The 18,860-nt window shown below is 65.4% G+C and overlaps 2 protein-coding genes and 1 long non-coding RNA gene across 5 annotated transcripts; 2 read left to right on the top strand and 1 right to left on the bottom strand.

Annotated features, from left to right (window-relative positions):
• The first annotated feature begins 2,896 nt into the window (after positions 1–2,896).
• LOC123346224 lies at positions 2,897–7,074 on the top strand. The gene is made up of 7 exons (XR_006572949.1): positions 2,897–3,014; positions 3,911–3,957; positions 4,238–4,339; positions 5,207–5,253; positions 5,532–5,633; positions 6,424–6,469; positions 6,960–7,074. It is a non-coding gene; the product is annotated as an uncharacterized LOC123346224 (long non-coding RNA).
• Positions 7,075–9,677: 2,603 nt separating this feature from the next.
• Positions 9,678–14,487, top strand: C12H6orf47 (chromosome 12 C6orf47 homolog). The gene is made up of 2 exons (XM_044983743.1): positions 9,678–9,932; positions 10,893–14,487. Exon 2 carries the CDS (start codon positions 11,755–11,757, stop codon positions 12,352–12,354), a length of 600 nt encoding a protein of 199 aa, XP_044839678.1. The 5' UTR covers positions 9,678–9,932; positions 10,893–11,754; the 3' UTR covers positions 12,355–14,487.
• A 561-nt stretch (positions 14,488–15,048) lies between these two features.
• On the bottom strand, positions 15,049–17,848 carry APOM (apolipoprotein M). Of its 3 annotated transcripts, none has more exons than XM_044983011.1 (7): positions 17,680–17,848; positions 17,308–17,450; positions 16,737–16,810; positions 16,168–16,266; positions 15,862–15,960; positions 15,473–15,513; positions 15,049–15,178 (listed from the first exon to the last, which is right to left on the bottom strand). In XM_044983011.1, exons 1-6 carry the CDS (start codon positions 17,791–17,793, stop codon positions 15,488–15,490), a joined length of 555 nt encoding a protein of 184 aa, XP_044838946.1. In that variant the 5' UTR covers positions 17,794–17,848; the 3' UTR covers positions 15,049–15,178; positions 15,473–15,487. The 3 variants fall into 3 exon arrangements, with proteins under 3 accessions (XP_044838946.1, XP_044838944.1, XP_044838943.1); XM_044983009.1 differs by having other exon boundaries at positions 15,049–15,213; positions 17,308–17,462; XM_044983008.1 differs by having other exon boundaries at positions 17,308–17,462; positions 17,680–17,844.
• Between the last annotated feature and the right edge of the window lie 1,012 nt (positions 17,849–18,860).

Below are 18,860 nucleotides of genomic sequence, written 5' to 3' on the forward strand. Positions count from 1 at the left end.
AGGCCAAGGTGCTGCAGGGGTGCGGTGAGCCAGTGCGTCTGGGCCCTCGGCAATGGACCGGCTCCACTGCCCCCTAGGCTGGCCGCAGACAGCGCCCCAGGGCTGCGTTCTTACACACAGGTACGAGCAAGTACAGCGCTCCTGGCGTATTGTGGTGCTGCCCCTTGGCCCGGCGCGGCGCCGCCTCACCTTGCACGTGTTGTTTCGAACAAACCAGCCCTGTCCAGGGCGTTCCCCTTGGGTCGGCCGGGTCCCTGTCCCCGTATGGCGGGTACGAGTAGGCGGCTGGTCTGATCCCCGAGGCCCGGCACCTTTCCGGTACGTCCCTGGCTGCAGCCCCAGCGGCTCCTTCCAGCGGCTGCGGGCAGGGCCTGCCTCTGGCTCAGCTTCACTGCGCTGTTGGCACCGTCCTGGCCTTGCCTTCAGCTCTGGCCTCTGCGACCAGGGTTTATATCTCGGGGCCTCTTACTCCAGCAGGGAGGTGTGGGGGCAGCCTGGGCGCTCTCCCCAGGAGCAGTGTGGGGGGGGAATAGACTGGCTCCAGCCCCATAGCTACGCAGGGAGGGGGAGTGAGGGGAGAGGAGGCTCTGCCCCGCAGGCACCATGGGGCAGGGGGGAAGTGATGGCAGCTCAGGAACCCAAACACCCCAACCTTGGATCAGTGGCCGTAGCCTGCAGCCCCCTGAGGCACATGGGAGCCGGGAGCAGGGGGGGGGGCCCTCGCCTCTCTGCAGGGCCTGAGCCCCCTGGATCCAGCCTGGGGCCCCCCCTCAGGGAGCTGAAAGCAGCTATCGACCCCCCCCCTCCACTTCTCTGCTGCAGCCGGAACAAGCCCAGTTCCCTCAGCCTCTCCGCGTGCGTCATGTGCACCAGCCCCCGGAGCATTTTCCTTGCCCCCCGCTGGGCTCGCTCCAGTGGTTCCACATCCTTCTTGTCGGGCGGGGCCCAGGACTGGCCCCAGGCTCCAGCTGAGGCCTCCCCAGTGTCGGCGAGAGGGGAACGATCCCGTCCCTCGAGCTGCTGGCAATGCCCCTCCCGTACAGCCCACAACGCCGTTAGCGCCTCGGCAGCCAGGGCCACTGCTGCCTCCTCCCCAGCTTCTCCTCCCCTGTGCCCCCAGCTCCCTTTCTGCAGAACCTCTGCCTGGCCGCTCGGGCCCCAGCCTGTGGCCGGGCCTGGGATCCCTCCGGCCTAAGGGCAGGCCCCACGCGGGGGCGAGATCCCGGCTCGGGGGGGCTGGCAACCGAGTCCCAGCTGAGGGGCTGCACGACGGGACCAGCCTTCGACTTCCTGCCCAGCCGCCTGTAACTCCGGGCGGGAAACGCCTCCTGGCGCGGAGGGCAGGGGGCTCGGAGAAGGGCCCGGGCTGGGCGGGAGGCCTCCCCGCCTGGGCCGGGTTTGTGGGGCAGGGAGCCCCGTGGCCGGGAACGTGTCGGATCAGGCGGGGCAGAGCCCCGGGGCGCGGGCCGCAGGGAAGGATCCTGCCCTGGGCTCGCAGGGGGTGGGTGAGATGGGCCCGTCGGGGGATTTTCGTATGTCGGGTGTCTATGGAACAAAGAACTGTCGGGGGGGGGGGGCACTGCCCTGCCAGGGAGAGTTTGGGGGCTGGGACAGGGACGGGGGGAGGGGAGCTGTGGGTCAGGAGTCGGGGCACCGGCACTGGGGGGAGCCCAGGGCTGGGCTACGCTCTAAGATGGGGGGTGCCCGCGGCTCCTGGTCGGAGGAAATCCCAACCCTGTTACCCCACTGCCTGGTCGTTACCCCAGCGCCTCCCCCACTGCCCGGGACACCCGCAACCTGGCTTTGTCGTGGGCTCCCAGCCCCCCCACCCCCGGGCTCTCTCGGCTCCGTATGGCCCCTGGGAGTCGCCCCCACCCGTGACGGCCCTTCCCGGGCCAGCTGCTGGGTCTCGGGGGTCAGGTCTCGGGGCCGCCTCCCGTGACCGCCCCTCTGAGCCTCCAGCAGCCTGGAGGGAGCCCCCCCACCCTGGCCCCCCAGAGGGAGCCCCCCGACCCCCAGCCTGCAGCGCCTCTCCGCCCGCATCACACTGGAGGGCTCGGCAGCGTCTGCACCCGGCCCGGGGGGGGTCTCAGCCCGGCCGGGGGGGCGGGTCTCAGCCCGGCCCGGGGGGGGGGCTCTGGCTGCTCCTTGTCCCCTCCCCCCACAGCCCCTCCTCCGCCCTTTGTCCTCGGTCCCGGCCGCTGCCCCCCCCCCCCCCCGGTGGCTGGACCCGAGCTGCCTGGGGGGGGGGGGGCCCAGTCACCCGCCGCTGGGTCCCCACCTCCCAGCCGCTGTCTGGGGTCCCGGCTGCCGGGCGAGGTCACCCCGGTGCCCGGCACCAACAACCCCCCCCCGTCGTTACACATGCAGCGCAGGGGGAAACTGAGGCACGCGCACCGTGTTGCTGCAAAACACCGAACCCCCCCCCCACTCCCAGACCGGGCCCGGGGCTGCCTCGGCCCGTCTCCCGGGACCTGCGGGGTGAGGGGCAGCGCCGAGGGGGGCAGCCGCTGAGGCCTGGCAGCCGCCCCCCCCCCAAGTTGCAATTCTGGGTGCGCCCCCTTTCCCCTGGGGAGGGCGGGGCTGGGGGGGGGCAAAGGCCCGGAAGCCCCCGCTGCCCATCCCCCCGCCCCATTGGAAACAGCCCCGCCCCCTGTGGTGCCGCCATGTTTGCTAAGGGCACCGCCCCCGCGGTGCTGCGGCCGCCATGTTGGGTGTGGGCAGAGGGGTCCTGGCAGCACCGCCCGGCCCAGGGCGCTTGTTACGGGCGGGTCGCGCGGACCCCCCCTCCCCGCCCCGGGCCGGTGTTTATTGTAGGGCCGCCGGGCCGGCCGCGATCAGGCAGCGCCAGGGGCAGCCCCGGCCCGGGAAGGACCCGCTATAAATAGCCCTGCAGCGAGCGCACGTGTCTCTCCGCGCGCCGGGCCCGGCCGGGACAGAGCCATGGGGGAGGAGCCGGACGCCTGGGTTCCCGGAGCGGGGGGGGGGCGCTTCACTCCCGGCGGGTGACTCAGGTGAGGGGCTGCCCGGGGGGGGGGGCGAGATCCGACCAGAGCCTCCCATGGGAACGGGGGCTGGGAGCCCGGACTCCTGGGTTCTCTCCCCGGCTCTGGGAGGGGAGTGGGGGCTGGTGGTTAGAGCAGGGGGGGCTGGGAGCCAGGACACCTGGGTTCTCTCCCCGGCTCTGGGAGGGGAGTGGGGGCTGGTGGGTTAGAGCAGGGGGAGGTGGGCTGGGAGCCCGGACTCCTGGGTTTTCTCCCTGCTCCTGGGAGGGGAGTGGGGGCTGGTGGTTAGAGCAGGGGGGGCTGGGAGCCAGGACTCCTGGGTTCTCTCCCTGGCTCTGGGAGGGGAGTGGGGGCTGGTGGGTTAGAGCGGGGGGGGGTGGGAGTCAGGACTCCTGGGTTCTCTCCCCGGCTCTGGGAGGGGAGTGGGGGCTGGTGGTTAGAGCTGGGGGGGCTGGGAGCCAGGAGTCCTGGGTTCTCTCCCCGGCTCTGGGAGGGGAGTGGGGGCTGGTGGGTTAGAGCAGGGGGAGGTGGGCTGGGAGCCCGGACTCCTGGGTTCTCTCCCTGCTCCTGGGAGGGGAGTGGGGGCTGGTGGTTAGAGCTGGGGGGGCTGGGAGCCAGGAGTCCTGGGTTCTCTCCCCGGCTCTGGGAGGGGAGTGGGGGCTGGTGGGTTAGAGCAGGGGGAGGTGGGCTGGGAGCCCGGACTCCTGGGTTCTCTCTCTGCTCCTGGGAGGGGAGTGGGGGCTGGTGGTTAGAGCAGGGGGGGCTGGGAGCCAGGACTCCTGGGTTCTCTCCCCGGCTCTGGGAGGGGAGTGGGGGCTGGTGGGTTAGAGCGGGGTGGGGGTGGGAGTCAGGACTCCTGGGTTCTCTCCCCGGCGGGGGATAAATGCCCTGTTGGTGATTTGCAGGCAGTGGTGATGTGCAGCGCTGGAGCTGAGGACTCTGGGGCATCTGGGTAAGTCCTGGCCCCCAGCCCCTCGCTCCCGGCTGTGCTGCCCCCCCCCCCCCCGGCTCCTTCCCAGGGGCCGTTGCGATGATGAATCCGCTAGACTAGAGTCTCCGACCCCCAGTGACGAGATTCGCAGCGCCCTGAGCAACGGCCCTGCCAGCGCCCCTCAGTCCTGACCCGCAGCCCCCCCCCCCGCCGGGCCCCCCTCACAGCCCCCCGCCGGCCTGGCCCCGGGCCCCCCCTCGGTCCCGACCCACAGCCCCCTCTCTCCTCTCTTCCCCCACAGCTGGATTCTCGCCCCATGTCTAGCTCTGAGCTGAGCCCAGCGTGGTGAGACCCCCGGGGTCTCTGGCCGGAGAGCCCATGGCCAGCACAGCGCAGTGGCAGGGTGAGGAGTGGGGCACCAGAGATGGGGGGCGGGGGGCTCCCCCTGGCAGGCAGTGTCGGCGGCTCTGCTGGGAATAGAGGGGCTGGGCTGGGGGGCCCCGATCCGGGGAGCTGGGGGGCCCCGATCCGGGGAGCAGGGGGTGACGATTTGTTCCTCGACAGGAGCTCCCACCTGAAGGTTGGGATTCACATGAAATAACACAACTTGGACTGACCCTGCTCCCTTGGGGATCGGGTGGGGAGGGGAGACGGGTAATGTGGGGTGGGGAGACCCCATCTGTCCTGAGCTAACGGGGGGGGGGGGTCTCCCCACCCAAGGGCCTGTCTGGATCTGACCCCGTGGTCTCCAGATTGCGTCAGTTGCTGCTGACAACCCAGCCTGCTCCAGAGACCTGTGGGGTTGTAGTGGGTTCGGGTTGGGTGGGGTGTCTGACAGCCAGGACTCCTGGGTTCTCTCCTGGCTCTGGGAGGGGAGTGGGGGCTGGTGGGTTAGTGCAGGGGGGGCTGGGAGCCAGGACTCCTGGGTTCTCTCCCCGGCTCTGGGAGGGGAGTGGGGGCTGGTGGGTTAGAGCAGGGGGGGCTGGGAGTCAGGACTCCTGGGTTCTCTCCTGGCTCTGGGAGGGGAGTGGGGGCTGGTGGTTAGAGCAGGGGGGCTGGGAGCCAGGACTCCTGGGTTCTCACCCTGGCTCTGGGAGGGGAGTGGGGGCTGGTGGGTCAGAGCAGGGGGGCCTGGGAGCCAGGACTCCTGGATTCTTTCCCCGGCTTTGGTAGGGGAGTGGGGGTTGGTGGGTTAGAGTGGGGGGCTGGGAGCCCGGACTCCTGGGTTCTCTCCCCGGCGGGGGATAAATGCCCTGTTGGTGATTTGCAGGCAGTGGTGATGTGCAGCGCTGGAGCTGAGGACTCTGGGGCATCTGGGTAAGTCCTGGCCCCCAGCTCCTCGATCTGGGCTGTGCTGCCCCCCCCCCCCCCGGCTCCTTCCCAGGGGCCGTTGCGATGATGAATCCGCTAGACTAGAGTCTCCGACCCCCAGTGACGAGATTCGCAGCGCCCTGAGCAACGGCCCTGCCAGCGCCCCTCAGTCCTGACCCGCAGCCCCCCCCCGCCAGGCCCCCCTCACAGCCCCCCGCCGGCCCGGCCCCGGGCCCCCCCTCGGTCCCGACCCACAGCCCCCTCTCTCCTCTCTTCCCCCACAGCTGGATTCTCGCCCCATGTCTAGCTCTGAGCTGAGCCCAGCATGGTGAGACCCCCGGGGTCTCTGGCCGGAGAGCCCATGGCCAGCACAGCGCAGCGGCAGGGTGAGGAGTGGGGCACCAGAGATGGGGGGCGGGGGGCTCCCCCTGGCAGGCAGTGTCGGTGGCTCTGCTGGGAATAGAGGGGCTGGGCTGGGGGGCCCCGATCCGGGGAGCTGGGGGGCCCCGATCCGGGGAGCAGGGGGTGACGATTTGTTCCTCGACAGGAGCTCCCACCTGAAGGTTGGGATTCACATGAAATAACACAACTTGGACTGACCCTGCTCCCTTGGGGATCGGGTGGGGAGGGGAGACGGGTAATGTGGGGTGGGGAGACCCCATCTGTCCTGAGCTAACAGGGGGGGTCTCCCCACCCCAGGGCCTGGCTGGATCTGACCCCGTGGTCTCCAGATTGCGTCAGTTGCTGCTGACAACCCAGCCTGCTCCAGAGACCTGTGGGGTTGTAGTGGGTTCGGGTTGGGTGGGGTGTCTGGCAGCCTGGACTCCTGGGTTCTCTCCCCGACTCTGGGAGGGGAGTGGGGGCTGGTGGGTTAGAGCAGGGGGGCTGGGAGCCAGGACTCCTGGGTTCTCTCCCTGGCTTTGGGAGGGGAGTGGGGGCTGGTGGGTTAGAGCAGGGGGGCTGGGAGCCAGGACTCCTGGGTTCTCTCCCCGGCTCTGGGAGGGGAGTGGGGGCTGGTGGGTTAGAGCAGGGGGGCTGGGAGCCAGGACTCCTGGGTTCTCTCCCTGGCTCTGGGAGGGGAGTGGGGGCTGGTGGGTTAGAGCAGGGGGGCTGGGAGCCAGGACTCCTGGGTTTTTTCTTCTGCACTGGGACATAACTCCCCTGTTTGATTTGCAGGCACTGTGACACTCGGCCTCAGCCCAGGAGCCTCCCAGCTATCTGGGTAAGTTTCTCCTGGGCCGCTGCTCCAGGCTGGGTTGGGGTCCCCCCCAGTCTCATTCCCCGGGGGGGCTGTTGTGATGATGAATCCGCTAGACTAGAGTCTCTGACCCCCAGTGACGATATTCGCAGCGCCCTGAGCAACGGCCCCCACCAGGCCTTCTGGGGCCCCTGATCCGCAGCCCCTGCTAGCCCAGCCCTGCCCCCCACCCCCCAGCTCTGCCGGTGCCCCCGGCTCCCCCTCCGTAGTCCCCTGCCAACCCAGCTCGGCGGGTGCCCCTCATTCCCGACCCTCAGGCCCAGTTCCAGAATCGTGGCACATCCCAGTGTTGACATCCCCCGCCCCCCCTATCCTAAAGCCTGGAGTTCGGCCTGACTGCACTTGGGTTCATGGAGCCTGGATCATGGCTTAGGGGGTCCCGGGGGGTGGGGGGGGACTGAAAAGCTACTGGCTAAAACACGGATTTTAATCAACTTTTCCGTTTGTCCTTTAGCAGTTTTCGGCGGTGCCGGGTGGATGCTGCTGTCGGTTACCGAGAGGAGAGTCCAGAGCCCTGCGCGGGGGGGGAGGGGACAGGCTGCGGGACGGGGACTGAAAGGAGAAGGGGGGGGGCCGGCCCAGCCCCCGCCGGCCCAGCCCCCGCCGGCCCCGCTGTTCAGTGCGACAGGCTGGGGCTGCCAGCTGGCTCCTCACGGGGGGGGGGGGCGCGGCGCCCCTGGCGCTGTCGCCTCAATAAACAATTGTGCAACAAATGGTGCCTGTTTCTGCCCCGGGGGGAGGGGCCGGGTCCCGGGGCTCCCTGGGGCCGAGCTGTGGCTGGCTCTGGGGGGGGGGGGGGGGCTGGATTTACAGGGTCCCTGCGGCTGGGCCCTGCCTGGGGGGGTCCATGGGGGGTAATGGGGTGCTGCCCCTGAGAGGGGGAGGGGCCCTGGGGGGAGGGGAGCCGGCTGGGGCAGCACGTGACCCCTGCCCTTGAACCCTTCAAGTCAGTGAGGGGCGCTGGGAATTTGGAGTGTTCAGGGTCACGTCACTTCCTGTCCTGGGTCGATTTCCGGTCTGAAACCGTCACTTCCTGTCTCATGAGGCGGTTTCTGCTAGGCAGGCACAATCCCCAACTACTTCCGGTGTGGTCGCACTACGCCCTGGGGTGGGGCTTGGGGTTGTGTACGTAGGGAGGGGGAGGGGCGCCCTCATCGCCTTGGCAACGGTAACCGTGGCTCGCCGATTGCGCATGCGCCACCGCCGGGGACCCCCCACCCTTCCTCTCCCCGTCCCGTTCGGGAATGGAGCTGCCCGCGGCGAACGCCTGAGCCGCTCCTGCAGTGCGGGGCTTGGGCTGCCGCCAGGGTTCCCCGCTCTCGCAGAGCTCTCCCCGACCCATCCCGCCGGCGACAGAGTGACTGGGTCCCTCTGGGTCATAATCCGAGCAGGCACCTGCCAGGACACCTACATGAATACGAAGGACCTTTATGGGGCTTCGCACTGCCGCACATGCGTATTGAAGGCAGTGGGCGCCATGTTTGCTAAGGGCACTTTTAATAATATAGGAGCGAAACCAGAGTGCGCAGCCATCTGAGGGTATGGCTACACTTACGGTTTGCAGCGCTGGTAGTTTGCAGCGCTGGTCATCCAGCTGTGTAGGAGCAGCGCTGGTGTGTGGCCACACTCACAGCTACCAGCGCTGGTGTGTGGCCACATTTGGAGCATTTGCAGCGCTGTTGGGAGTGCTGCATTATGGGCAGCTATCCCAGCATTCAAGTGCACCAACGTGCTTTTCAAAAGAGGGGGGTGGAGGGTGGTGTACTGTGACAGGGAGCGGGGAAGATAGAGAGAGTGGATTTTTGGAGCCAACACTGAGTGTTAGCTTCCTGGATTGGAAAAATCACAAAATGTTCATGAGCCCTTAGTCTTAACTCTAATTGCAAACAGCCTGCCTGTTTGCTGTGATCAGTGTTTGTTTTTTTAGATAAGCAGTTCAACGGAGCGATCGGCTCCGTTCTGTTTCATTCACTCTTCCTGCCTGCCTCTCATTTGATCGTTCACAGCCAGGTATAGATAGCTCCTGTTTGCTGTGATCAGTGTTTGTTTTTTTAGATAAGCAGTTCAAACGGCTCCGTTCTGTTTCATTCACTCTCCCTCCCTGCCTGCCTCTCATTTGATTGTTTACAGCCAGGTACAGAACGGAGCTCCGATCGGAGCTCGTTCACAACAAAACAAAGAAAGGCTGCATAACAAAACAAAGAGAGTAATTTATAAAAGCATTCTGGGATACACCTTATTCCCTGGAGGCCAATCACAGCGCTGGTGTGTGGCCACACTTGATGACCAGCGCTGCAGCACCAGCGCTGGAATCCTTATTCCCCATGCTGAGTGAGGTGTACGGCCAGCGCTGCAGCCAGGGAGTTGCAGCGCTGGAAGTGCCCTGCAGGTGTGGCCACTTACTAATTGCAGCGCTGGTGGAGGCTTTCCAGCGCTGCAAATCGCCAGTGTAGCCATACCCTTAGAGATGGGCTGCGGTTATACCTGTTCCCACCCCCCCCCCCTCCGCCATATTTTTTTAGGGCAAAATCTGCCTGCTCTTATGGGCTGAAGCTAGGTCGGTGGCCATTTTGGATGTGGTCACTGGGGCGCTTTTCTCCCTTATACCTAATGGCGCAGCCTCCCCCTCCGCCATCTTTGTTGGGGGCAAAGAGACCGGCTGCCTGTTATTGCAGGAGGGTCTCTTAAGGACCCAGGGCTGCCCCCACATCTTTAGTTATTGTAGGGTCTGCCCTGTCTCCGTGCCTGGGAGAGAACCCAGGAGTCCGGGGTCCCAGCCCCCCCACTCCCCTCCCAGAGCCGGGGAGAGAACCCAGGAGTCCTGGGTCCCAGTTCCCCCTGCTCTAACCCACCATCCCCCACTCCCCTCCCAGGGCCGGGGAGAGAACCCAGGTGTCCTGGCTCCCAGCCCCCCCTGCTCTGACCCACCAGCCTCCACTCTCCACCCAGAGCTGGGGACGGAACCCAGGCGTCCTGGCTCCCAGCCCCCCCTGCTCTGACCCACCAGCCCCCACTCCCCTCCCAGGGCCGGGGAGAGAACCCAGGAGTCTGGGCTCCCAGCCCCCCCCCCTGCTCTAACCCACCAGCCCCCACTCCCCTCCCAGAGCTGGGGAGAGAACCCAGGAGTCCTGGCTCCCAGCCCCTCCTGCTCTAACCCACCAGCCCCCACTCCCCTCCCCCAGCTGTGGAAAGAACCCAGGAGTCCGGGCTCCCCAGAGGCCCCACCCCCTGCCCAATCCCGTCCTTCCTGAAACGCGACCAGCTGCTGGATTCTCCCATCTAGGGCTGGGCGCGGAGCCTCTCCCGTCCCTGCCACGCTCCCGGCCCGCCGCTCCCCCACGCTTAGGGGGTGCTCGGTGCCCCGCTGCGAGGCCGGACGGAGCAGCCATGGAGCGAGATTTCCCGGGGACCCCCCCGCCCCCAGCAGGTCAGAGAGCGCTAAAAACGGGGGAGGGGGGGGGGTCGGGCAGGATTTGGGGGGTGCCACTTCCCCCACCCTGGAGAGTTTGGGGGTGAAATTCACCCGCTCCGTTGTTTTGTGGGAGCAGGGGGGCTGGGGGGTGCCCGAACCAGCGATACGGTGGGTGTGTTTCGGGGATCACTGTTTCGGGGTGTACCCCCCTCTGCCCGAACAAGCAGTGAGGATGGGGCTTGGAAACGATCCCCGGCGTTTCAGGGAGGGCTTGATTTGGGGGGGTGCGAACCTCTGCTGCCCTCCCTGACAATGGGGGGGGCTGAAATTGACCCGCTGGGGTTTCGGGGGGGGGTGCTTCCCCTGCCAGGACCCGTGAGACTGTGGGGTACAGTAGCTGGCATTTCAGGGTGAGCCTGATATTTCAGGGGTGTATCCCCCCACCCCCATGAGTGACCCTATGGGGTGAAATCAGCCAGGTGGTATTTGGGGGAGCATACTGCTACCAGCGCAGAGAGAGAGAGAGACTGAAGTTAATGGGATTTGTCTGGCAGAGGATTAATATTTCGGGGTGCAAAGCTCCATTAGAGGTGGCGACCGGTGTGCCTGACCAGCGAGGATTGCTAGGTTTTGGGGTACAGTGTTTGGGAGGGGACCTCACCAGCACTGACAATGTAGGGGTGAAATTAACCAGCTGGGGTGTGTTGTAGGGGGTGGGATTTTCTGTTATCCTGGCCCTGAGCACAGACATTTCAAGGAGTGAAGGATTTTTACCCTTCAGAGATGGGGTAAACATGTCGGGGTGCATGAACCGCTGTGATCGCACTTAACGAGGATGTGCCTGTTTCAGGGGCACAGTATTTGGGGGTGTCTTATTTCTGCTGCCAGGAGAATTGGTGTAGGGCAAAGGAGAAGTATTTGGGGGTGTCTCAATCCTGCTGCGATTGGATCCTAATGTGGGTTTGTCTGTTTCAGGGGGACTCGTGATACCGGGGTGACCCAGCATTGAGGATGGGAGCCTGAAACAAACCAGCTGCTGTATCTTTCACGGGATTTCGGGGGGTTCCTGCCCCAGAGAGTCAGGGGAGTGAAATTGGTGAAGATCGGTATTTTTCCAAGGGTCACTGTTTCGTGGGGGGCGGACAATTCTTGCCGGCAGAAGAGACACGTTGGGGTGGATTGAACCAGCCGGTGTACGTTTTGTAGGGGGGCAGCATTTTGGGGTGAATTAGCACCATTTCTAGTGGATACAAGTCAGGGGCTGAAATTAACAAGGAGCCATATTTTGGGGGGTGTCCGAGCTCTGCCCCCAGCCCAGAGAATTCGGGGGTGAAATCAACAAGGATTTGTCTCTGTTGGTGGAAAGGATATTTTGGGGTTCTGTTAGCCCTGGCGCCGGTGGATAGAATTGGACCTCGACAACACACATCCCGACTGGCTGAGGGACCAGTATTTTGGGGCGAAGGACCCCAGGCCCAGCAGAGACGTCTGAGGGAGATTCGGATCTTTGGGTGACAGCAGCTGCCAGCGGGACTGAAGTTAACCCCGACACGGAGGAAATTGGTGGCTATTGTGGGGTGAAGGGTCCCTGATACCGCAAAATCGAGGAGCTGGCGTCTGGTTCTGGGGAGCAGCACGGGACCCTGAACTAACCAGGTGTTTGTGGAAGGCGGCTTCAGAGGGGAAAACGCCCCAGAGAGAGTTTCAGGGAGGCCGGGGCGTTGGAGAGGGGAGTTGGCTGGTCCCCCAAGGTCTGGACCCCCTCACTGCTCCCTCCGCCCCCCCCCCCTCCAGTGCTGATTTTATTTGGGGGGCTGGATTTTCGTTGGTTTCCCCCATGTCCCTAACCAGAGCCAAGGCCTGGCTGACAAAACTGCGCTGGTGGGGGCCCGAGGCAGGACAAGAGGGCGGGCCGACGGAGGCCCCCCGGAAATCCCAGCGGTGGGGCGCCCGGCGCCTCCTGGCTCTGATCGGATGGGGAAGCGCCGGGGCCCCGGGCCCCGCCCCGGGAGAGGGCCTCTTCTCTAGGGTCTCCCAGGTCCCTCAGTATCTGTCCCCCCACCAGCCGCCGGCCGACATCCCGGAGCATTTCCAGATCTGTTTCAACTTCGCCCGGCACCTCTTTGACCTCTGCGTGGTGACTCTGCTCTGCGCCTGCTCCCCGGCTTTCCGGCTGCTCCTGGATATTCTGGGGTTCAGGGGGCCCCTGAAAGTCTGGCTCCACGGACTGGCCACCTTCCTTGTCACCACCTACGGGATGTACCTGGCCCTGTGGCTGGTCCAGAAATATCTGCTGCAGTTCGCCTGCCTTTACGGCTTCCTGCAGACGCTGGTGCTGTGTGTGAGCATCCGGGCCGCCGAGGAGGAGGGGGAGAGCGGGGGCGGCCCGGGGGGAGTGGACCCCAGCGGTGGGGCAGAGGCAGAGAGGACGGAGTGACAGCCCCACCCCTCCGCCTCGCACCTCAGCAATAAACCTCAGAGTCACCAGCGCCTGGGCGTGCGTGCGAGGACCGAGCTCCGCCCACCTTCCACGCGGAGACACGAGACTCCGCCCCCCGGCACTACGGGGGTGAGGGCACCAGGACTTAGCCCCACCCCCTTGGGTACAGAGACACGAGATTCCGCCCCCAGGCACTTGTGCGAGGGGGTGGGGGACTGGCTGGCTCAGGAGTTTGGGGGGGTGTGCGGGGGATCAGAACCACTACAGGGAAGGAACCAATCAGAACCGCTGGGATCCAGCCAAGCTGCAAGTGGATCGGAACCGCTCCGGGTCAGGGAGGGCGAAGGGATTTGGGACCACAGGGAAGGGAGAAACGGGGGGTGGGCGGGATCCAGGGGGTCAGAACCAAGGGAGTGGATCTAGCTGAGCCATGGGAGGAGGGGTTCTGTGTTGGGGGGAAGTGGGGGGGATCCGGGTGTGGGGAGCAATGGGGGGGTCTCTTCTTAGCAATAACTCCCTTCCTTGGTGGTGGATGCCAGGGGAGGGGTCTGACAAGGGAGATGGGGGGAGGGGAGGTCTAGACCCCACCCCCCACATCCCGGGCTCCCAGCTGGGGCGATCCCATGTTCCTGCTCTAGAACAATCTAGAACGTGACTTGGGTCTCCCACCTCAGGGGTGGTGGGGATGGACCCTGTCGCTCTCTTATAGACCAACCTCCCCCGGCCATCGCTTCCAGTCTTGCTGCTGATCTAGAGCGAACAACGTCGCCGTGGTGACGTTATCTAGAACTGACCGCCGCAGCCAGCCTTCAGGGCGTGGGCTGTGGTCTTTAAGGAACACTACATCCCGTCCCCACGCCAGCGTGATCTAGAACAACCCAGACGGGAAATACAAGGCATGATCCAAAACCTTGGTGACCGATCTAGAAACAAGAGGTGCCGGTGATAGTCTAGAACATGCCACCAACCCCACCGGCCCTACGTGCTACTGGGACAGGCCATCACCCAGTCTAGACCCTGCTGTTATAATCTAGAACCTCTCCTGAGGGAGGCCTGCTGGTCTGCAGGCTAGAGCCAGTCCCTCTGGGAAGCCTCTGGCATCTGACCTAGAACAGAGCTCTGGTCTCCACCTCTTTGCCATCAGCCATCACACAAGCTCTAGAACAAGGACCTTCTTTAGACACAATCTAGAGCAACCCCAAGTGCCCGCTTTGCCTCACAGTCCAGAGCGAGCCCGCTGTCTCTGTGGGACACTGTCCCTTCGCGATGATTCTCACCAGCACCCTCGTCGCTCTGCAATCTAGAACGAACCCTCCGGCTCCTGCATGGGATCTAGAAGGTCCACTCCCCTTGCCTTATGTTCTAGCCCATGCGCTCGCTGCTGAGATATCGTCTATCGCAGCCCCCAGTACCTCCCTCCCGATCGACACTGCTCCAGAGACCCCCAAGTGATCTAGAACATGCTCTGGGACACAGTCCAGAACCCCACCCCCCTTTGTGCTACAATCTAGCGCACGCTCGGCCCTGCCCAGAAACGCCCTAGAATGACCCTCAGGCTCTGGAGTCTGGGAAGCTCCCTTCTCCCATGTGTGATCTAGAACAACTTTCCCAGCATCCCCCCTTAACTCACCCAGCGTAGGGACAATCTAGCATGACGCACCCTGCACCCAACCCAGACCGGTTTCCTGCTGTCTTTTCTCAGCAGCGTGGTGCTAGACAATCATTCCTTGCACTCTCACCCTGATCTAGAACGTGTCTGATCTAGAACACAGTTGAAAGGAGATTTGAGTTGAGAAAAGTCTTTGTACTTGATCCTGCCTGGCCTCTTCCTCCAGCTCTGCTGGTGCCCCTCAGTCCCGGCCTGCACCCCCCCAGCTCTGCCCCAGATCCAGTCTGGGGGGTCTAGATCAGCATCTATGGTGTGGGGCGGGGGCGTTGGAGTCGGGGTTTGCTGGGCAGGAGGGTCGGACCTGAAGTTGCTCTGCTCTGGAGCAGCGCGGGGGCAGAAATCTGTGACCTTTAGCTGTGGATGAATCCAGACCAGCGCTCGGGAGCCGATTCCAGAGCCCGGCTCCCGCGCTGGGTTTTAAACCTGTGTTTTATTTAAATAAAATGGAAAATTTGACAGACGACGAGCGTCCGGCCTGGGCTGGTTTTCTTACGTGGCCCAACCGAGACTGTCCCCCTCCCCCCGTCGCACCAGGCTCTGCCCAGACAGACAGGGAGAGACCGTCCCCGCCCTGGGGCATTCGGAGGCTCCCCGAAGTCTGGGTCATTCAATCAGTGGGGAAACTGAGGAAAGACGTTTCCTTTAAGTAAGGAGCAAATAACCCCAGGCTGGGCAGTAGAATATAGCAGCCTGCCCCCCACCCCACCCCAGCTGGTGCCCCTCACTCCTGACCCACAGCCCCAGCCAGTCCAGCCCTGCCCCCCTCCCCGCTCTGCCGGTGCCCCTCACTCCTGACCCGCAGCCCCCTGCTAGCCCTGCCCTGCCCCCCTCCCCGCTCTGCCGGTGCCCCTCACTCCTGACCCGCAGACCCCTGCCAGCCCAGCCCTGCCCCCCTCCCTGCTCTGCCGGTGCCCCTCACTCCCGACCCGCAGCCCCTGCCAGCCCAGCCCTGCCCCCCCCCACTGGCCATGCCCCATGTGTTTGTGAGTCAAAACCAGCGCTTAGGGACACACTGTCACAGATGCGGCAGGATTAGGATTTATTTGCCAGGCTCTGCGGAAATGGGGTTTCTTCCTCCAGGCGAATGAGGGGGGGGTCAGTCTTCGGGGGGGGGCGTTTCCTCAGAGGGGCCAGTCGCCGCAGCCTGGGGGGCTGGCAGAGGGGAGGAGAGAGAAACGGAGAAAGGCCTGAGATGGAAAACCAATTTCAGCATCCGATGGGAAAACCGGGCCCCGCAGAGCCCCCTTGAATTGGGGGGGGAGACCCAGGAGATGTGCCCCCCCCCTCAATCAAAGCCAACCCCCCCCCCACGGAATGGGGAGCTCGGTCTCTGGAGGCCTGGCCGGGGGGGGGGGGGGGAATCCGTCTGAGACCCGGCTCACTCCAGCCAGGCCAGGGGATGCGGGGCCCCTGGGGTGGGGGGGGGTGTCCTGGGGCTGGGCTCACCTGGCAGTGGGTCAATCAGGAATCCTGAAGCTGGCAGGTGTCTGGGGGGGGCAGCAGAAGAGGGAGAGGGTTAGGGGGTGCGTGTCTGGGGGAATCACCCCACGGGGTAGGGACGGGGGGAGATTTCTGGGTGGGGTTGTGCATCAGTGAGCGTTTTGGTGACCCCAGTAACCTACCCTGAATCCTCTTCTGTGCCCCCCAAATCTACCCATCCCCCAACACCTGTCCAACTGCCTCCTGAACCCCCAAACCTCCTTTCTTCTCAGCGCCTCCCAACCCCCTCCCCCCCAATCTCCTCCCTCTCCCAACCCACCGCCTTCCTGCCAAACTAATCCCACTGGCCGATGGGGTGAGGGGACCCCCTAAAGGCCTCCCCGTCCGGGTGGTACCTTGGCTGCGGGGGATAAGCAGGAATTCTTCCATGTCCAGGCAGTACGCTTGGTTCCGGAAATCCTCAATGCAGTCGTCAGCCAGGTGGGGGGTGCGGGCTGGGGGGGATGGAGGACAGGGAGTGACACCTCAGAGAACCCAGGAGTCCTGGCACCAAGCACCTCCCCCCCCCAAGGACCCACTCCCCTCCCAGAACCAGGATAGATCCCAGGAGTCCAGGCTCCCGGCCCCCCTGCTCTCACCACCAGCCCCCACTCCCCTCCTGGAGCCAGGGAGAGAACCCAGGCGTTCGGGCCCCCACTCACAGTACAGCAGGATCCTTTGATAGTCTCGGTCGGTTTCCTGGACAATGATGGTGTCTGGACACTTGCTGGAGAACAGCTCAGTCCTCATCCCCGGCCGCCCTGTGATGGGGGAGACAGAGCCAGGAGCTGGGGGCTGTGGGTCGGGAGTAAGGGGCACCGGCAGAGCTGGGGGGGGCAGGGCTGGGCTGGAAGGGGCTGCGGGTCGGGAGTGAGGGGCACCAGCAGAGCTGCAGGGAGCCCAGGGCTGGGCTGGCAGGGGCTGCGGGTCAGGAGTGAGGGGCACCGGCTGGGCTGGCAGGGGCTGCGGGTCGGGAGTGAGGGGCACTGGCAGAGCTGGGGGGGGCAGGGCTGTGCTAGCAGGGGCTGCGGGTCGGGAGTGAGGGGCACCGGCAGAGCTGGGGGGGGGCAGGGCCGGGCTAGCAGGGGCTGCGGGTCGGGAGTAAGGGGCACCTGCAGAGCGGGGAGGGAGGCAGGGCTGGGCTGGCAGGGGCTGCGGGTCAGGAGTGAGGGGCACCAGCTGGGCTGGGCTGGCAGGGGGCTGCGGGTCGGGAGTGAGGGGCACCACTCACCTTCTGTGGCCAGGTCGGTGCTCCCTTCGTTAAGCAGATAAATCCATGATCTGGGCACGCAGCCCCCTGATTTCCTGGGGGAGAGGGGGGGGTCAGCTGGAGGGGCCTTTGGGGAGCTGGGTGGAGGGGGGTGGCTGGCCCGTGAGGGGAGGGTCAGAGCACAGAGGGGCCATGCGAACGTCCCATCCGACATGCTGCCACCCGCCCCCCACCCCCAGAGGGGACTGAGCCCCCCTCCCCCATGGCCGGGAACTGATTTGGGGCGAGCTGCCCGGCTCATCCTGCTGAGACCCCCCCAACGGGGGTCATGGCCCATCGGAGCTGGGGGCCTGTTCTTTCCCGCCCCGCCCCCGGCGTCTGCGCGGCCCGGGGGGAGCGGGGAGCAGCCGGCCGGGACGACGCGCAGAGACCCCCCCCGGGGGCCTTGCGAGGGAGAGGAGTAAAATCATCCCTGGAGCCGGGGGGGGGGGATCCCTTCCTGACCCTGCTGGTGAGACCCTGAAGCCTGAGTGTTGGGCACATTCTGCACCCTGCCTGCCGGGCGCGCCCTGGATCCGGGGGCCTCACTCACAGGCGGAGGGCGGCGCGGAGCTGCAGGCGCTGGGGCTGGGGGCCCTGCCCCATGTGGAAGACGGAGCCGTCGATGCCTGCGAAGGTCTCCAGGGCAGCAGGGGTGGCTGCTGCGGCGGCGATGAAGTGCCAGGTGCCCAGGTACTGCCGGGGGAACTGCGGGGGGTCAGGGTGCTGCAGAGACCCCCCCAGCCGTGCCCCCCCCCCCAGCCACCCAATACCGGCGAGGGAACCCCGCACCCTTCCCTGCCGCCCAGGGGTCCCCAGGCCCACCTCTGGGGGGGCTCATCCCCCAACCCCCACATGGGTCCCCCCACAACCGGCAGTGCCCCAGCCTTGGGGATCCCCTGACCCCCCCCCCCAGGGCCGGTACCTGGTCCCGGTCCAGCCCGCTGGCTGGCAGCGGGGCAGGGGGCGCGCATGGGCTCAGGGCGCTGATCAGGGCCCCATACAGGTACAGCAGGTAGGACCAGGTGCGCTGGAGCATGGCCGGTGGGGGCCGGCTTCGGGGCCGTCTGCCGGCCCTTGGCCCCGTGGCTGGCTCACCTTTGCCCCCTCCGCCCCCCGGCCCCCGTTAATCGTTAACTCGCCGGAGTCCAGAGTCCCGTGCGTGGGAGTGACCCGACACCCCCTGAGGCAGGGGGGCCCGATGGTAAACAGTGCAGCAAGGGAGGGGCCCTGGGGGCCTCCAGGGGATCCCACAACAACAGGGTGGGTGTGTGGGGGGGATGGAGCTTGCAGGAGACCCTACAATAATAAACCAGTGTGTGTAGCTGGGTGTTTGCAAGGGACCCCTCCCCCCAATAACACTGAGCCCCAGGAGACCCTACAAGCCCAAGACGAGGGCAGGCGGCTGATGCTGGCGAGGGACCCTACAATAACAAACCCATGTGGACAGAAACCCCCCCGAGAACAGGGCTGGCGCCCGCAGGGTTCTGGCAGGAGCCCGACAGGAACACGCTCGGTTGGGAGCCACCCACGCGAGCGAAGGGTGAGAAACCCCCGAGCCCGGCGGCCAGGGCCATTTCGGCCGGAGATTGGGAGACACTTTCTGGCTCTCAGGGGCGTTCGGTGCTTGGGGTCAGGGGCGGGGCGGGGGTGTAGTGGGATCCCCGTCTCGGGAGGTTTAAGAGCAGGTTGGACAAACCCCCCTCAGGCCGGGCCTGGGCTGACCTGGTCCTGCCTCAGCGCGGTGCGGGGGGGGGGTGTGTGTGTCTGGTCTTGGCGACGTCTCGGGGGCCCTCCCCGCCCGGCCTGGCTCTGGTTTGGCAGTAACGGGGTGGGCGTCCTTAGTGCCTTGGGGGAAATGCTGCAATAACATCAGCATGCCTGGGGCCCCTCGTGTTTTAAGGAGACCCTACAATAACACAAAGAGGAGTGGGCATCCCCAGTGCTTTTGGGAGACCCTACAATAACAAACAGGCATTCTCTGCCTAGCCAAACTCATGCCCATAACAAAGATGGCGGATGAGCGGGTTATTACAAGTACAACGTAGCCCCCAACCAGGACTGGGACCATGTGCCCTCAATAAATATGGTGGCAAGTCAGTTATC

The sequence above is a fragment of the Mauremys mutica genome, chromosome 12, assembly GCF_020497125.1.
Source record: "Mauremys mutica isolate MM-2020 ecotype Southern chromosome 12, ASM2049712v1, whole genome shotgun sequence".
NCBI lineage: Eukaryota > Metazoa > Chordata > Testudines > Geoemydidae > Mauremys > Mauremys mutica.

What these genes read in the sequence shown, in the direction of transcription:
- C12H6orf47 (XM_044983743.1), top strand. Translation starts at nt 11,755, where the DNA reads ATGTCCCTAACCAGAGCCAAGGCCTGGCTGACAAAACTGCGCTGGTGG.
- APOM (XM_044983009.1), bottom strand. Translation starts at nt 17,793, where the DNA reads ATGCTCCAGCGCACCTGGTCCTACCTGCTGTACCTGTATGGGGCCCTG. An exon ending in CACCGACCTGGCCACAGAAG is followed by an intron (nt 16,267 to 16,736) that starts GTGAGTGGTGCC and finishes CCCCCATCACAG; the next exon opens with GGCGGCCGGGGATGAGGACT. An exon ending in TCAAAGGATCCTGCTGTACT is followed by an intron (nt 15,961 to 16,167) that starts GTGAGTGGGGGC and finishes CATCCCCCCCAG; the next exon opens with CCCGCACCCCCCACCTGGCT.